The sequence below is a fragment of the Typopeltis vanoorti genome, chromosome 24 (assembly GCF_054136105.1).
Source record: "Typopeltis vanoorti isolate ZY-2024b chromosome 24, IOZ_Tvanoo_1.0, whole genome shotgun sequence".
Classification (NCBI taxonomy): Eukaryota; Metazoa; Arthropoda; class Arachnida; order Uropygi; family Thelyphonidae; genus Typopeltis; species Typopeltis vanoorti.
The window spans coordinates 23796294-23813138 of record NC_143572.1 but is presented as its reverse complement, the minus strand read 5'-3'; the positions used below and the strand labels follow the sequence as shown (position 1 = coordinate 23813138).

The window sequence follows — 16845 nt, the reverse complement described above, 5'->3', positions numbered from 1 at the left end:
AGAAATATAGTCTTTGTAAAATGTAAGCAAGGTCACATTGAATAATTTTTCTCTCAAAGAAGAGTTGTTTTGGAGTTCAAGCAGTTCCATTTGTACTGAACCTGGCATTTCAGCAGCATTGACACTGAATGGCATTGAAAATAAATCTAAAGAAGACTCTTGATTACGAAAATCATTAAATCTCTCTTCGAACTCACTTCGCAACACGGCTAATTTTGTAGCGTATTCATCAAGAAACGAACAGTTGGACTCGGCGAGAAGCTGAAAATGAGTTAAGTCTTTTTTTTTTTTTTGCGAGTTGTGCCTCCCAAAGTTTGAGCTTGGCCACAAAAGCTTTGATTTGACAGGCGACTACAAACAGAGTGTGCACCAGTTAATCTTTGGATTGTAGCTGCGTATTTAGGTGATTCATATGCAACGAGATGTCGGTCACAAAGGCAAAGTCTGTCATCCACTTCGGATCGTTAAATGCCGCAATCGGATTCCCCTTGGTTTGCATGAACTGCTGTATTTCGCTCCTTAAATCAAAGACTCTTTTAAGAACCTTTCCTCTGCTCAAGCAACGCACATCACTGTAATCAACCACATCGCCGTGATCCGCTTCGCACTCTTGGATCAAAAACTCTTGGAATTGACGATGATTCAGTCCTTTTGCCCTAATAATGTTGACGACAGTCACAATAACTTTCATGACATTCTCAAATCCAATAGATTAAACAGTGGTAATGGACGAAATTTTTCCTTCTAGTTACGGTTCTTTCCGTAGCAGCGCAACAAACCCTTCGTTCTTTCCCACCATAGCAGGGGAACCATCAGTACCACACCCTAGAGGTTGGTTAAGCTGAGGTAGAAACGCTGGAGCGTTTTCTTGGCGGCTGCGAGAATATCAGTGCTTTTCGTCGTTCCTTTCATAGGTACGAGCACTTGAAGTTCTTCTATCGCATTGAATTGTTGATGAATGCCACGGAAAAAGATAGCCAGTTGTGCTGCATCCTTCACATCTGTGCTCTTATCTAAAGCAAGTGAATATGACGTAAATTCGGACGACCGTTTTTTTTATAAAGTTCCTTCAATGTCATTGGCAAGTTCTTGAACACTTCGTGCTACAGAAAAACTCGGTTTTTTAAAACAATTCCTTATTATTTGGGCACAGAATATCCCCAGCGGCGATAAGACACTCTTTCACAAACTCGCCGTAGAAGAAGGCTTTTGATTTTTTAGCAATGTCTTCACTATTACATAACTTACTTTGACACACGCTTCGCTCTCTTCCCTCTGCCTTTTAAACGTACCCTGCTTGCATTTTAAATCAATTTGGAGACGGTTCACTTTGTCCACACGAAGCCGCCCTTGAAGATGATAGAAATTGGATGCATACTTTGTCTCATAGTGTCGTTTTATATTGTATTCTTTTTATACTGACACTCACGGCAAATTAAACATACTGGCTTATCGTCGATCGGCACAAAAAAGTACAAATTGGTCTACTTTTCATTAAAAACCCAACAAGAATCACTTGATTTACACTTTTTACTCGTAGATGCTATGGGGATGGAAGGTGAACTCAAAAAATGATCCAAAATGGCCGTGTAACGGTTATTATCCGCTGAATTTGTCTCACACTAATGAAAAAAGTCTGTCAATAAAAAACCACAATAGGCTATGGCTGACACGACGAACCTGCGTGCGCTTATACACGAATATCACACTATTCACGACTGACTGACTGTGGATGAGATCTTCTTGTATTTATATGAAAACAACGAAGTATCGAGAACCTTCGAGATGTTATCTGGAAGGCACTAGACAGCGCACTCGAACGAACTACTGCTTCAGCCATCTACCTGCGACGTTAGTACTAGTACTTAAGTACCGCTTGGCGCTGGTAGATGGCTGAAGAAGCATGTCTATTTAATCTTTATTTTTATAGGATTTTATGTAAAGTATCAAATGCACAGCGTTCCTTGTGAATCTGGAGAGCATCTTACAATTCTAAATACCGCAGTAGAGCTGAGTGGCCCGCGGGGCTTCATTGAAATTATTTTTTATTTAATCGCGTTTTAATGTTAAGTAGTTATTTTTTCAAAATGGCCGCCGGGCCATGCGTTGAAGACCCCTGTCTTAGATGTCTTTTTATGGTTGTATTTATTGACATTAAATATAACTTTCAATTTATAGTGAATTATAATATGCGTATCAGCTTCGGTAGCTCAGTCGGTATAGACCTATAAACACAATGCGTCCTAGACAGCTGTCAATCAGAGGAAAAGCTAGGATACGTAACATTTACCTAACCTTTAGGCTATGGTACAAGTTACGAAATATCCCCTACCACGGAAAATGAGCAGAAAGAATTCACAGGCTTTGTGCTACTTACATCTGGGGCTCTCAATACGAACTCATGCGCAGGTCAACACTATACCATCAAGTTGATGCCGGTGGTTTAGCACTGCTAAATATTCATTTAAAAACCCTCATTGCCAGAACAATAACAGCCGCACGTGCACACACACTAAAACATACCACGCGATATTGATATAAAACATATCAATAAACAAAGCCCGAGGTAGTTTGTTGAAATAGCGGAGGGTTACTCTTTCGTAACCGAACATTACGATGTTCAAACCCTATTAGCAAACAAACCTAGAAAGCACTACACGATTCTGAGTAAAAAATCATTTCCCCCCCCCAAAAAAAAAAAAAAACATAGGGAAGAAAGGAGAGGCGAAATTAAACTCAGTCCTGTTCTAAACCAAGCTTTCAGATTACCAATGCCTCCTAAATACAAAACTTTCTTCTACAAAGTTCACCATGCATGCTTACCCACAAAGCTTTGGTGCATAGCTTCCAATCCAAGGACCGGCCAAATGTCAATTCTGCCCCCTCCCAGAAACAATACATCACATCATATTATACTGTCACGAAACTTCACAAATATGAACACAATACTACACTTCCTACGTAAGAAACAACCATTCACCGAGAAAAACCTATTTTGGTTGGAAGACCAGAAAACAAACAAAATTGAAAAGATCCTCATAATAATAACTATGCATAGAAAACATAACAATAATACCCATATGTGTGTGTGTATATATATATATATATATATATATATATATATATATATATATATATATATATATATATATATATATATATATATATATGTATGTGTGTGTGTGTGTGTGTGTTGTGTGTGTGTGTGTGTGTGTGTGTACTTGGTGTGTGTGTGTACACACACACACACACCAAGGTTTTAGTAATACAGAGCCTTATCCTTATAAGGACTGGCTTAAAGGGGCGAAGTAAGAATGCTTTTCATATTCCCCGTTATCTGTAAAGGACAGTGTAGGATAAGGTGTTATTGAGCAATTAAAGCTCTGATCATGGCAGGAGGGTAACAGCAATAGCCGAGCCTCAGTTAGAACTTCATTGGCTACAGCATTGCCATCCATTACCCTCCAAGGGTAATGAATGAATCAATCACTATATTATTAAATGTATACAAATTGCAACAAGGTGTTATTATTTTCAATAAAAATCTCTGGAGAAGATAGAGATGCAAATTAGTTTTTTTAACTTTGGTAATGTATATTAGGGTTACTAAGTAATTTTATAAACTTAGTTATACTGAAATATAGTATAGTATAGTATAGTATAGTATAGTATAGTATAGTATAGTATAGTATAGTATAGTATAGTATAGTATATATATATATATATATATATTTAAATATATGTAAAACATACTTACACATTATGGAGAAAAACTCAATGACTAAATAACAAAGAGCTGTTACAATAACGCGATACAAAAGGAGATGTAGAATGAATGTCTTCAAGTTAGAAAGAATATGTAAATATTTAATTCACCCCAAGTGTATCGCTGTCGGAATAGAAATGACTGATGTAAAACAATGTATAATATATATATATATATGTGTATATATGTGTATGTGTATGTATGTATGTATATGAATATATATATGGTAAGGATATATTATTAAATGTGCCATTAGCAAAGATTTGTTACAATAACGCAATGTATATTAAAGGTAAAAAATTAATGCCTGCATATTCGAATGCAGATGTAAATATGTAACCTACCAGCTGTATAGCTGTGGGAATAGAAATGAACGATGTAAAGAGTAAAAATAACATGAAAATACAAAAAAAAAAAAAAAATAGTAGAAATATAGAAACTAATGTGATTGGTTTTGGAAAATAGATATATCTAATTTCTATTTTATGAAAATAGAAATTAGATATATCTATTTTCATATATGAAAATAGATATATCTAAAATATTATGTGTAAAAAAAAGGAAAAACAAAATGTACTTGAAAACTGATATTGTCAACATATTAGAATAATATGTAAACAACAACAACCATGCTATGTAAATATTGTACATAGATTGTAAATATTGTACATAGATTGTAAATATTTGTATATAGTTCCGAATGTATATAGCATGTTGATTATACAAATAAAAGCTCAGTCAGTATAGACGAAGCCCTTTGGTCGGTTCCAGGTAGATACCTCTAGGACAGTGTTTCTCAAACTTCAGATATCCGCGTACCCCTTCTTAAATTTTCATTATTACCAAGTAACCCTAATTAATTAATTAATTAAAATAAATAAATTAATTAAAAATGTATTAATTACAATTGATAAATTAATTTAAAATATTAATTAAAATTAAATATCTATTTTATTTGAATTTATATGTTCATGTAAACAAAAAATGTGATTTATTTTTAAATTTTGGTTCTCTAGCGATGTCAGACGACACACTCTTATCAATTTCATTGGATCCAGATGCAATATCAACGTTTACTTGTTGCTTACAGCTACCTGTATTTCCTATATTGCTCTCTTTTGAGGGTTTTATAAATCCAATCTTTAACCAATGATCCATACGTAAGAATTTGAAAGCTAAAAAAATACTGTATTTACTCGACTATAACTGTAACTTTTTTCCCAAAAATTAAAGCTAAAAAATCGTGTTGCGAGATACGTGCGGGAATTTTCGGAAACTAAAGTTTTTCAGAAAAAAAACTGAAAATGGTGCGACTTACCAAGAAGCTCTTACTCACATCGCTATTTTTGGCATCGAGAACAGTTTCTTTGTGTGCATCGTCAAAATCATCCACCCAAATAGCGTCATCTTCTTTCCCATTATTTCAAGCAAAAATTCGCAGTAATTTACAAGACTTGAGATGCGTAGAGCAGCGAAGAACTGCATATGATTGGTGCGGTATTAACAAAAGATCGCGCGAACCAAAGACAAATTAGCATTTCAACAGTTGAGTTGAAATGCTAATTCCCTTCAACCGAATTCCATAATATCTGAAACACATGCACTAAAAATTTCTTAGTTTTAACACGTTAACGACGGGGGTGGTGTCAAGCAAAACCATATGTTCCACCGGCAACATATGGTTTTGCTTGGTCTATACAGCAGTTTCTGTTGGAGAGGGGATGTGATTCATTAGTTAGTGCCGTTTTATCCCGGTTGCCTCTAATTGCACTGTTTGTTGAAAAATATAACGACACCTTTAATTATGCATAGCCGAAAATTGCCACGAACCTCCTAACGACATTTCGCGTATCCCCGGGGGTACGTTTACCACACTTTGAGAAACACTGCTCTAGGAATAAGGAGTAACCAACTTATTCCGTAGGATTTGGGTTCCTAATGCCTACACGGTGAAATGTGTAGGTTTACGCGTGAGCGTAAATTGGGATAAGATGGGATAGGATATCAATAAGATGTGATATAAATATATAATATAAATCACGATATGTTACTGATATGTGTATAATAAAACCCACACGAAAAGAAAGAATTTCCCATTATCTGGATCGCATTCATTGCTAATAGTGCAATGGAAAAAATTTACCAATATGTAAATATGAGTTATAAAAATCAAGTGGATATTAAATCCAGCATTATTTCAAAGCCGAATGCAGAAACTATAAAAGTTTCATATGAAATTTGACCAGAGAGCTTACAAAAATACACTCTCCGGCATTTACGATTTGCCCTAGCCGCACCTTACTGGTCAATTTTTTTTTTTTATAGTTTCTATTTTCGGCTTTGAAATAATGCTGGATTTAATATCCACTTGATTTTTACAATTTTTGCATCGCCGAACTAAAGCCTTTTGGCTATTTATTTTAGTAAATGTAAATATGAGTTCGACACACAACCAAACGTTTTCTATAAAATTAGCTGTGCTGGTAATTCGAAGTTTAAGTAGTTATCCAAATTCTTAGACTAGTCGACTCTTTAACGAAAACAGGCAGTCATTATAATCAATCTTTCAAAACATATCCACAGTAGGATCATTTGATGCGTAGAAAATCGATGTAAACACCGATAATTTCAAAGGTAGTACGATAATTTTCAATTATCCTATCTGGAAACACGAGCCAAAGTCAACATCTCCAATTACCGCTTTAGTGGGGTGACGGCAAGATAAAAAGAAAACGTAAAAGACAGCTGTTTTGAACAAAATAATTATTCTGCTCAAAGTGTTATCGTTTTGTAGACATAAGTTTCGATAATCTGTCAACCGTATTACGATGCCTTCATGTATAGAATATAGTAGCATGTGTGTGTGTGTGTTCTTTCGAGTGTACAAACACGGTGTTCTTAATATTCTGTTTCTGTATGCAGACAAAACAGACGGAAACGTCCCAATCCTTCCACGTGGCCGACACTCCTTCTCCTTTCGGTTTCAACTCCCCGAGAGTTCCCTGCCGTGCAGCTTCGAGGCCAGGCCTTGCACAGTCCGATACTACGTCAAAGTAACTGTAGATATCCCGTACGCCTCTCCGCCACAGGGGATGAAATATTTCACCATCATCGGACCACATATCGACTGCATGGATGAGCAGTATTTGGTGAGTACTTCCTCTTTAGCCTTTCTCTCATCTTCTTCTTCTCTCTCTCTCTCTCTCTCTCTCACTCGCGGCATCGATGATCCACTGTCAGATGAACACACTTATCCTTCCTGATGACGTCACTGGGTTGCGTCACCTCTGTTTGAATGCTAATGGCTTGTCGTGGAGATGATATATATATAAAGAGAAACTACGCAAGTTAATACCCTGCAGCCTCTCTCGACCTTCGGAGGAAAATGAGAAATATATTTCACATAAATGTGAAAAGTATTTTCAAGAAAATGTCTCAATTCGCCCTTGTAACTGGAGATACACTGCCTCTTGAATATCTTGAGAAGTTTAAATAAAGCATGAAATTCTAACGCGTTTCTTTTGCTGGTTTATTTTTCTTTTATAGACGCTTTTTTTTTTCTTTCTCTGTTTATATGAATTTATTGTTACTCTGAGTATTAATTGATTTAATTAATTTATCGATATCATAAAAAACAAGATCTTTAATATAAACTTTGAACGATTTTTTCTTCAATGGCTAGAAGTTATACTTTTTTGAGAACACCACACCAGGAAAGTTACTTGAAATTTAAAAGGAGGAAGAGGAGTTGGTTCGGTGGGTTTGGATGTTGGACTGCATATGAGTGTTGATCTACTGTCGCAAGTATTTTTTTTTGTAGGTATAGAGGAAAACAGAAGAATGCAGTCCAGCTATGTGAAAGAGCGCTAAAATTGTATAAGGAAAAAATGGACCGTCTCTAAGATACAGTTTGTAGTAAATTTGTAGGAAATGGGTCATCAGTTAGCCTAGCTATAGAGCACTCAAGATTTTACGGAAGCTTTTGATACTATCACCCCTAGATAGGAGAACGATATTGTAAGATAGGTAGTATTGATTTGGGATAAGAAGTAGAGTTGATTCGCTACTAGGACATTTATAGATATGTCTTTGCACCAGGTAAGACTGGAGATAGTCATTTGGAGAAAAATGTGATGTTGTCTGATGATTTGTTGTTATTGAAGTTGAGATGAAGACGGTTTGGTTGAATGGTTGGCTTATGTCAGAGTATGAAGGGATGATAGCACTGATTTGTATATGAGAGAGAGAGAGAGAGAGAGCTCGTACCAAGATCGTTCAGGAAGCAAGTCTGTTATATATTTTTTAAATTATTATTTTTTCAGTGTTCTAATAACCATTAGATAATCCTTTCTATAATAAATAAATACTGTAACGTCCTTTCAGTAGCCTGTATTATTTTAGTCGTAACTTTTTGTAGATTTTGTGGATTGTAAATTTTTTACATAATCGCCGCCAAGATTTGAGGGTATTCCCACTTCGTGCTCGATAAGAGGTCATGTTCATAATACTGTCTAATATTTATTTATTTATTTATTTGTAACTGTTTATATGTGGATTTTATACTAGGTAGATTTCATTGGACATTGGAATTAAAATCCCATTACTTCTTCTAGAAGATAAAATCCTATTTGCTTGCGTCATGATTACTAACTCTAGAAACAGCTTGCAAATGCAATTAATTTACTTTGGCGTCACCGACATCAAATGAAGGATCTGACCTTTTGGTATATGTCACTGTGGTGTAGAACTGTTGTTAATAATTGACTGCATTTTAATGTACATTTATTTGCACATATAAATTTATTCTGTATATTTGTTGATTTAAATTAGTAATTCGAATCTGTATAATTATGAGTTAACTTGATTATTTTGTTATCATATACAGTTCTGAGGAATCGAAGTAGGCCCGAGCCTATCGAAAGCCAACAGTAATACATAAACAACCCTTATATCTGCAGAAAAATAATTTACTATTACAGTACATAAAATACAATCCTTTAATATTTTAATAATATTTTAATATTTTGTAGCTCAGTGGATATGGCGTTTGCATACCATGGCGCTTGACCTCATGAAGGAAGACTTCTTGGTTTCGAATCTAGTCGGCGACTAGAAGAAATTTTTCTAAGCTTTTTTTTTCGACCGGTTCCCGACGTAGTCGATCTCTGGTACGGGAAAGCGGGGTTTTTTTTCCCGAAACTCGGGTTTTTCATCCCGTAAACTCAAGAAAATCGCCTGTAGAACCCACATTATTTCAGACATTAAATACGAGTGTTAGGGTTAGGGATTACGAGATGGCGACACTTGTTGAGCCGTCTCTCTTCACTGCGTGCCGCTTAATTACTGATAGCCTTGGGCCAGCTATCTATGATTGGGTACCAGTGGAGACTGTCTCCAAAAGTTAGATAGGGCTAAAACGGCCTCGCCTACTCCCTGTATACGGGAATAAAAAGACGTTAGCTGATCTGATATTTTATATTCTTGAATATTTCAAGTATTTAAGCACTAGATAAGCCTACAGCCTAAACTATTGTTTTGAATAATTTGGCATGTTACGTTCGATGGTTCAAAATATTCAGCATGCACGTAAACGAGTATGTACACAAAAAAGTAAATAATAAACATGTAAACAAAGTAAACAATAAATTATATTGTTAAGAACGTCAGACGATATCTGCGATGATGATGATTTTGTGCACTAAATAGCGTGTGTGTGTGTGTGTGTGTGTGCGTGCGCGCGCGAATGTTAAGTACCGCTAATATTTATATAGATAATTTGGATCCATTTTATTATATAATATTAGATATCATAAAGTTTACTCTAGCACTTCGATAGATGGAACATACGATGTCTGGTATCCTATTTTTTCCCTCAAGGTTTTTTTTTTGTTGTTGTTGTTGTTTGCATGTGTGTGTGTGTGTGTGTGTGTGTGTGTGTGTGTGTGTGTGTGTGTGTGTGTGTGTGTGTGTGTGTGTGTGTGTGTGTGGTCTCTATAAATACAATCTGATCATAAATGGAACTTGCAAAAGCCAGAAAACACTTAACATAATCTCCACTCCTATACTTTATGGTTATTTTTATTATTGCCAATTTAAGGTTGTTAAAATGTGCAGATTTATATCGCCATAAAATCATTTGAAGAAAATTCCTTCCAAGAGAGAGAGAGAGAGAGAGACTTACACGTGTTCCATCCGATAATGAATCAAGGAAAGAAGCAGTTTTATTGATCATAGCTGAGTAGTTCGTTGGGATGTTCGTGTACGGAAGATTCTCATTGCGTTATAATGATGTGAGATGCTGTCATATGAGCGATCTCATTAGAAGGGGAAAACGGTGGCTGACACGGTCGCTGTGTGTCTAGGTAGTTCAAGGTCACTTAGAGGAAGGAGATGCCATTGTACGGCAAGTTTCTTCGGGCCGAGAGAGAGAAAGAGAGAAAAAGAAAGTGGGTTGTTCCTAAATCTGAAAGCAATACATTAGTACCGGCTACACTGCATTTATTCATATTATTCCTCAAGTGTTTACGTTACTTGCATGACAAACAAATGACATAAAAGAAATATATAATTTTCATTCTTACATTCTAGTCTTTTCCCTAGTATTTATTGATTAAAACTATAACACATCTCAGAATTCAATTCATTATTAGTATTTGGCGCCATCTGGTGTGCAAAAATTTATATTTTAGTTCATTATATTGTAATGTAGAAAATTCATTTTCCTAATAACGTTTGAGCTAACATTTTAACTTTTAATTTCTTCCGTCACATTCGTTCTCCTTTCGTAGTCGGCTATAAAGCTCAATTCAATCTTTTTCTTTCGAATAAGACACCCAGTAACCAATAAACCACTAAACTGTCTAACTAAAGTCGTTTTTCCTTTTTGCCATGACAACCTCAATCTATCCCACGCGTCTATTTAGTCTTTACCCAGACGTTGCTATAACAACGAGAAAAAGAGGTCTGGCCCGGATAAAGTGCATGCTATTTAAAATACACACGGCGGTCTTTGGAATGCAGTTATTTGCTTAGCCCAAATAGGAAGGCTGTGATTTCATAATTAGCGAACTCGACGGACAATGGTTTCGCCGAGAGAGAGATTATTTTTAGGAATCTTAAGGGTCGTGGAGTTGTCGGTACATTGGCGGCAATGCACAAAGGATGCTTTGCAGTGTGGTGAGAACACATGGAGGAAATAGGAAGCTTTAAATGTCATACGGTGACAGCAGGGGGAAGGGGAAAGAAACTGGTAATGATATCTTCACATTACAGACGCCATATTTGATTGCTTGCTGTAGGAAAGAATTGCAACAAATACGTAATTTGATTAAACTAAAATTAAAATCATAGATTTCTTTTGTTCGCCAATAGATTCTTCAGCTGAATAACTCTAACTAGATTCCTCATTTTTCCTGTATTGGAGAAAAAGTACCGACTCTGTTTTTAAGTTAATAATGAACGTCATTATTAAACTAGAAACTGCTTTTAATTTTCAAGTCTAAACGTTCAAAAGGATCTTCAGCTAAAGAGAAAGATAGCGTTGCCCTCTTTTCATGGTGTACCGAAGTTAGAAATTGTGTATTATCTATTTTATCTTAATGAAAGGGAACAGTATTGTACTGTCCCCCTTCTACATGTAAACATCTCTTTCGAGTGATAGTTATATTTTCCTCTACAGATCGCATATACCAAGTTCAACTGGCATATTACTGTAGATTGGTATATAATGAACGAAAAAGTACTTCTTTGAAATCTCAATTGTCATGACCCGTCTCCAATTTAGGTACATCTTTCTGAAAAATGATATCTGAATGAGATAGTGATGATGCTAGTGGAGTTCCCTGAAGAAGATACTTGCTTTGATTTCCGGGCGAGTTTGGTCGACTCTCTTTAGATTCTACGAGTCCAATCGAATCACGTCTTAATAGTAAAAAGAAACCAGAACTAAGTGTTTTATTGTTTAGTAGATGAAGTCCTTCGGAAGAGACCAGACCTCGAATAGCATTCTTTCAAAGACAGATTAATGAGGACCGTTGGCGAACCAAGGCAAGCAGTTTGGACTATTCGATTGACCATTGATGTTTGTAAAACTCTTTAGGTAAGAGATAGTAAGAGATAAATGACAGTGGAGCACCCAGGGAGGGGGGCCAAGGGGCCCTTCGCCAAAAGAAAAAGGAAAAAAACACTAGAAAAATTTCCAAAATTCTTTTCCTAATTAAAATTCATTCCTTTTTTATTTATGTTGTGTCGTGTCTTCTATTTCTATACTCTTTATGAATTAGCGATCATTGCAGATGCTCAGTCATAGGTCGTATGCAATGCATAGTGTGTATTCTCAAAGCGTCTACTCCACTCCGGCCCCTCCCAAGATTAAATCCTGAGTGCGCTACTGATTCCATGTGAGAATATCACCTTACTGATTGGAAGTCCTACAGGCATAAAGAGCACCGTTTTAGCCACTTATTATTATTATTATTATTACCACGGGCTACTCCAGGAGTCCTTAGACTCATCGAGGGAGGCCCTAAACATCATGTTCACACAGCTGTTCAACATTCTCACAGTATTCTATCATACCTTGCCTTGAACTCGCTCACTGTCATAGCACCCACAACAGACTCTGGCAGCTTATTCCACTCATTTACCACTCTAAAAGTAAAGAACCCAGCTCTAACACCCCTGCTAACCACGCTCTTGCCCAGCTTCCATGGGTGTCCCTTGTTCTCCCACCACCAGTCCTGATCTCAAAAATATCATCTGAATTAATCCTATAGAATCCTTTTAGCAATTTGAATGTCTCAATCATATCTCCCCTTTTTCGCCTATCAACTAGTTTCTGCAACCCACAAATCTTCAACCTGTTCTCATATGGTTCATTCCATAGACCTGCTATCATCTTAGTCACTCGCCTCTGGATCCTCTCAACCTCCTCCCCATCAAGAAGGAACCTAGGTGACCAAATCTGGGCACAGTAGTCGAGATGAGGTCTTATCAGGGCTCGGTACAGAGGTATGATTTATGTCTTCCTTGAATGCGATTCACTTAAAAAGAAGAAAAGAAAAGAAAAAGCTAGCAACAAAAGATTCTATGCAGGTTCCTCAAGACTGTGAAAAACAAGGTCGTAAGAGTGTTATCAGAAGCGCCACTGCCTTCTCTCTCTCGATAACGAGAGCTATTTATCGTTCTCTCTCTCTCTCTCTCTCTCTCTCTCTCTCATAGTACCAGCTGTCATCATACTCTCTCCCCGGGATGCATATTAACTCACTAATAGCCTTGGGCCAGTTATCTGTGATGTCAAATGGTGGAGATTGGCTGCCCCTTCAGTCTTCAAATTTCATTAAAACTAAACGGCTTCGCATAAAAGGGTTTAACGACTTATTCTTTCTTTACTTCTTTCAGCATTCTTTTTTTCTTTCTGGTTATCATTATTTCTTTAGTTTTTCTCTGTCTTTTTCTTCTGCATTTATCTGCGTGTTTTATCCTTGTCACTACTCTCTCTCACTCTCTCTCTCTCTCTCTTTTGCCCTCCCTCTTTCTATTACTTCCTTCTTTCTATCACCAGCAAAAGGAAGATTATTGACACAAATATTCACAATCATAAGGTTCATAGTATATCTCATAATTTTACTTGGAGCTTTTGCGATTAAAGTAAAAGCTGATTGTATTCATAGATAATAGAATCTCAAATAGAAACACTTTTTTTCATATTTGGGATAAAAACAAACAAACTAATTAGTTATTAGTTCCCAAAGCCATGGAACTAATACTAATCCCATGACCGGTTCGTTTGTGCTTCGAGAATAAATTTCGGGTTTTCTGGGTGCCATCTCTGTATTAGGCAGACGAACTCGCTTACAGTTGAAAAGCAAGAATCCTCATAAGAAGAGGATTCCTCGAATCGGAGACAGGATTCGAACCAAGATCTTTCCAATCAATGAGCACGTTACAATATCCTCGCGAATGAGTCACGGAAACGCTAAATGACATGACACTGTCTCTGAGATAAACCACGGTATATAATGTACAAGCATGTTTTCCATCAGTTGTATGAGGACTGGCAAAATATTCCCAGCAACACGTTGTCAATCCTCATGCAAAACGTATTTTCCATCTTTTACCCATGAAAACTTCCTTCAGTCAATGAGCGAGCTCAGTCTTGTCTCGAACTCATCCACTGATCTACAAATTGATAAAGTTCAGTGAGACGATCGCTGCTTTTCAATTCGTCTCACTCTGCTGTCTTCATGCGAAGTCTTCCGATTTTTGACAGGACTTTGGCCTGCCACAAATCTAGGAAAGCGCACGTTTCAAGGTGGAAGCGCCGGGATCATCATTGCGGAGAGAGTGTGCTAGACTGTCTACGATGCAGTGGCTTCATTGCTCAATCGGTATCGACGATGCTCTTTGGTCGAAAAGACCTGGATTCAAATCCTGTCTGTCTAGGATCAGAACCTTTATAAGGACGTTCCAACTGAATTAGCTAGTTTAATACGGAGATGGTAGTGTTTATCTCTCCTTGGAAGTCTGGTTTTAATCTGCATATAACAGAAAAATTGTCCAAAAAAAATAATTACACTCACATACGCAATTAACAGACAGGGTACACTCTCCTCATAACAATACTTGGGTTAGGAAGCAAGTGTTGGTAATTCCCTTTGGCCATAATCCCAAATAACAACTAGGAGACTTTGGTATGGCGCTGTGGTCATTGTATAAGCAATAGAAACGAGAAGCTGAGCACCATATACTGTTGTAAAGGTCAAAACATAAGTGAATATGCCACATCATGAACTACTCGAAATTCGTAGTTTAAAGCATTTGAATTGAGATTTGACTACGTTAGAGAATAATTAGGGTGTGGCACTTAAACAGTGGGTAAACTCTCATAAGGAAAGTTCATGTCTCAAGTTGTAATTACAGCAGACACCAAACGTTGAGGTGTTTCCGCGTGTAATCAAATCTGGATCAATGTTATGTTAGTTCAGATGCAAATATTTTGCTGAGATTAATAATAACTTGCATGGCATGCGACCTTCCCTGAGGAACTATAATTGTTGCTTTTCATTAATATACTTTACAATATTACCGATAGGGGGCGCACTTTTGTATGAAATCCAGAAGGGAGAGTGCGTTTATATGTGAAAATAACTGTGATTAACATACGAAAGCATTGGCCTGGAACTCCAAGGATATATAGTTGAAGTTAAATGATCACAATTCCGGGTTATCGATATCTTTAACGCGCACAGTTAATATTCATTACTCATAATCCCTAGTAATCGAGGTAATTAAAGGTAACGGCAGTCACACCAGTGTCATGGAATATAATTTAGTCCAAAACGGTTGGCCTTACGACATTTCAAAGCTGAAAAGAAGGAGTTATTAAATAATACATTCAACGAGGATTTTATTTTAATCGATGTGTGTAGTTAAAAGCTATTTGGGACACGTTAACAGGTTTCTAGTATTCACTTAGTGTTTAAATTCATTATTTCAAAATGGTCGTACTAAATGTAGAAGTAAAAATTGAACTTCGTATATTGGTTCTAACTGAGATTACAATCTTTTTATTATGTACTCCGATAAAGCTGTCTAATGCAGCAAATGTCTATCTTATATATGCCCTAAATTAACTTATAAACGTCAATACACGCTACCTGCCAAGACGTATATATACGTCCAAGTTATCATGGATGCGAAGTGCATATTAAAATTGTAATACGATTGATATTACATTGAAATATATGATGGATACGAAGCGTATGAGGATGCGTATTTGATCCATAATGGCCGGTTAGGTGGTTAAACTCTTCTCTGCCTCCTGTTAGATCAATTCATCGGATTGCAGCTAACCATCCAATTATCATGATAATTATTACCTAATCCTTGTATACATTTGGTCAATACCTTCTCTGAATCCCCTCGATTTTCTTGACATGGTTCAATATTAGCCTGAGTAAAGGCATGCATAACAGTATCATTACTTCCTTTCTTCTACAGTGAATCTTTAATTAATCCCATAATCTGCTGAGGTTTAGTAGTGCCTAATAGGATTCCTGAACATAGATTGCCTATCAACCAAAATGCCCAAATTTGAAGCCAGGCTATTCAACTTTTATTTATCTAATATTATCTTCTTACCGAATCGGATATACATATTTACATTAAATTTTAAACTCCCCACTTCCGCATCAATTCTTCCAATGTTTTAAATTCATCCTGTAAAGAACGTAAATCATTGGAACAGTGGAATTCACCAACTCCATATCATCAGAAAAGTGAGAAATTTTACTCTTAATATTTTGGACAAAATTATTATCAGCTAACGCCTATTTGTTCCCGTATAGGGAGTAAGCGGGCCGTTTACCCTTATTTATGAATATACTAAACAACGGTCCTATCACCCAACTCTATGGGGGCTCTGTTCTTAACAAGCTAGTTCTTTGAAGCTCCTTCTTCAAACGCACTTTTCCTGGAGTACATCAGTCAACCAATTCTCCACATATCTCACTAGATCAGTGATTTTCAACCTTTTTCATAATATGGCACACCTAGACTAATTATTAAAATTCTGCGGCACACTAAAAATATGTTCTTTTAATTTTTTTTGATGATCTGGCAAAAAATAGGCATAATTTTGATTGATTTACACACACACAGGATATCAATAATAGTAACTACTTATACTTTTGCTCCAAAAATATAAACTATATTTTTGATATTTTGAGTAAGAAAGTACTCAAAATTATTTTTAGAAATTTTTATTGATTTTTTCAAATGAATATTAAATGTATGAAATAATATACATACTTGCAGTTAATTTTAATGAGATATCTGAGCTTGATGTTGTTTCAGAATGTCTTTTGTGCGAGGTCGAATTTTAGATAGGCATACTCTTAAATCATCTTCCGAAGCTTCCAGCCGCGATCTATTTTCGTTCTTAATAATATTCATTGCGGAAAAGCTTGATCGCACAAATATGACGTGGAGAATGGAAGAAGTACTTCTATTGGTAATATTGGGAAATTCACTTCTTAGAGATGACCAAAACGAAGTAGTATTTATTGTTGAATGTTTTA

At 36.2% G+C, this 16845-nt stretch overlaps 1 protein-coding gene across 1 annotated transcript in view; it reads left to right on the top strand.

The window, feature by feature from the left end:
- Positions 1-16845, top strand: part of LOC150093022 (arrestin domain-containing protein 3-like) — a 118577-nt gene that overhangs the window by 32014 nt on the left and 69718 nt on the right. Inside the window, exon 4 of the mRNA XM_090414127.1 lies at positions 6689-6915. Within this exon, the coding sequence (XP_090270253.1) occupies positions 6689-6915 (227 nt within the window). The remainder of the gene's footprint in view (positions 1-6688; positions 6916-16845) is intronic.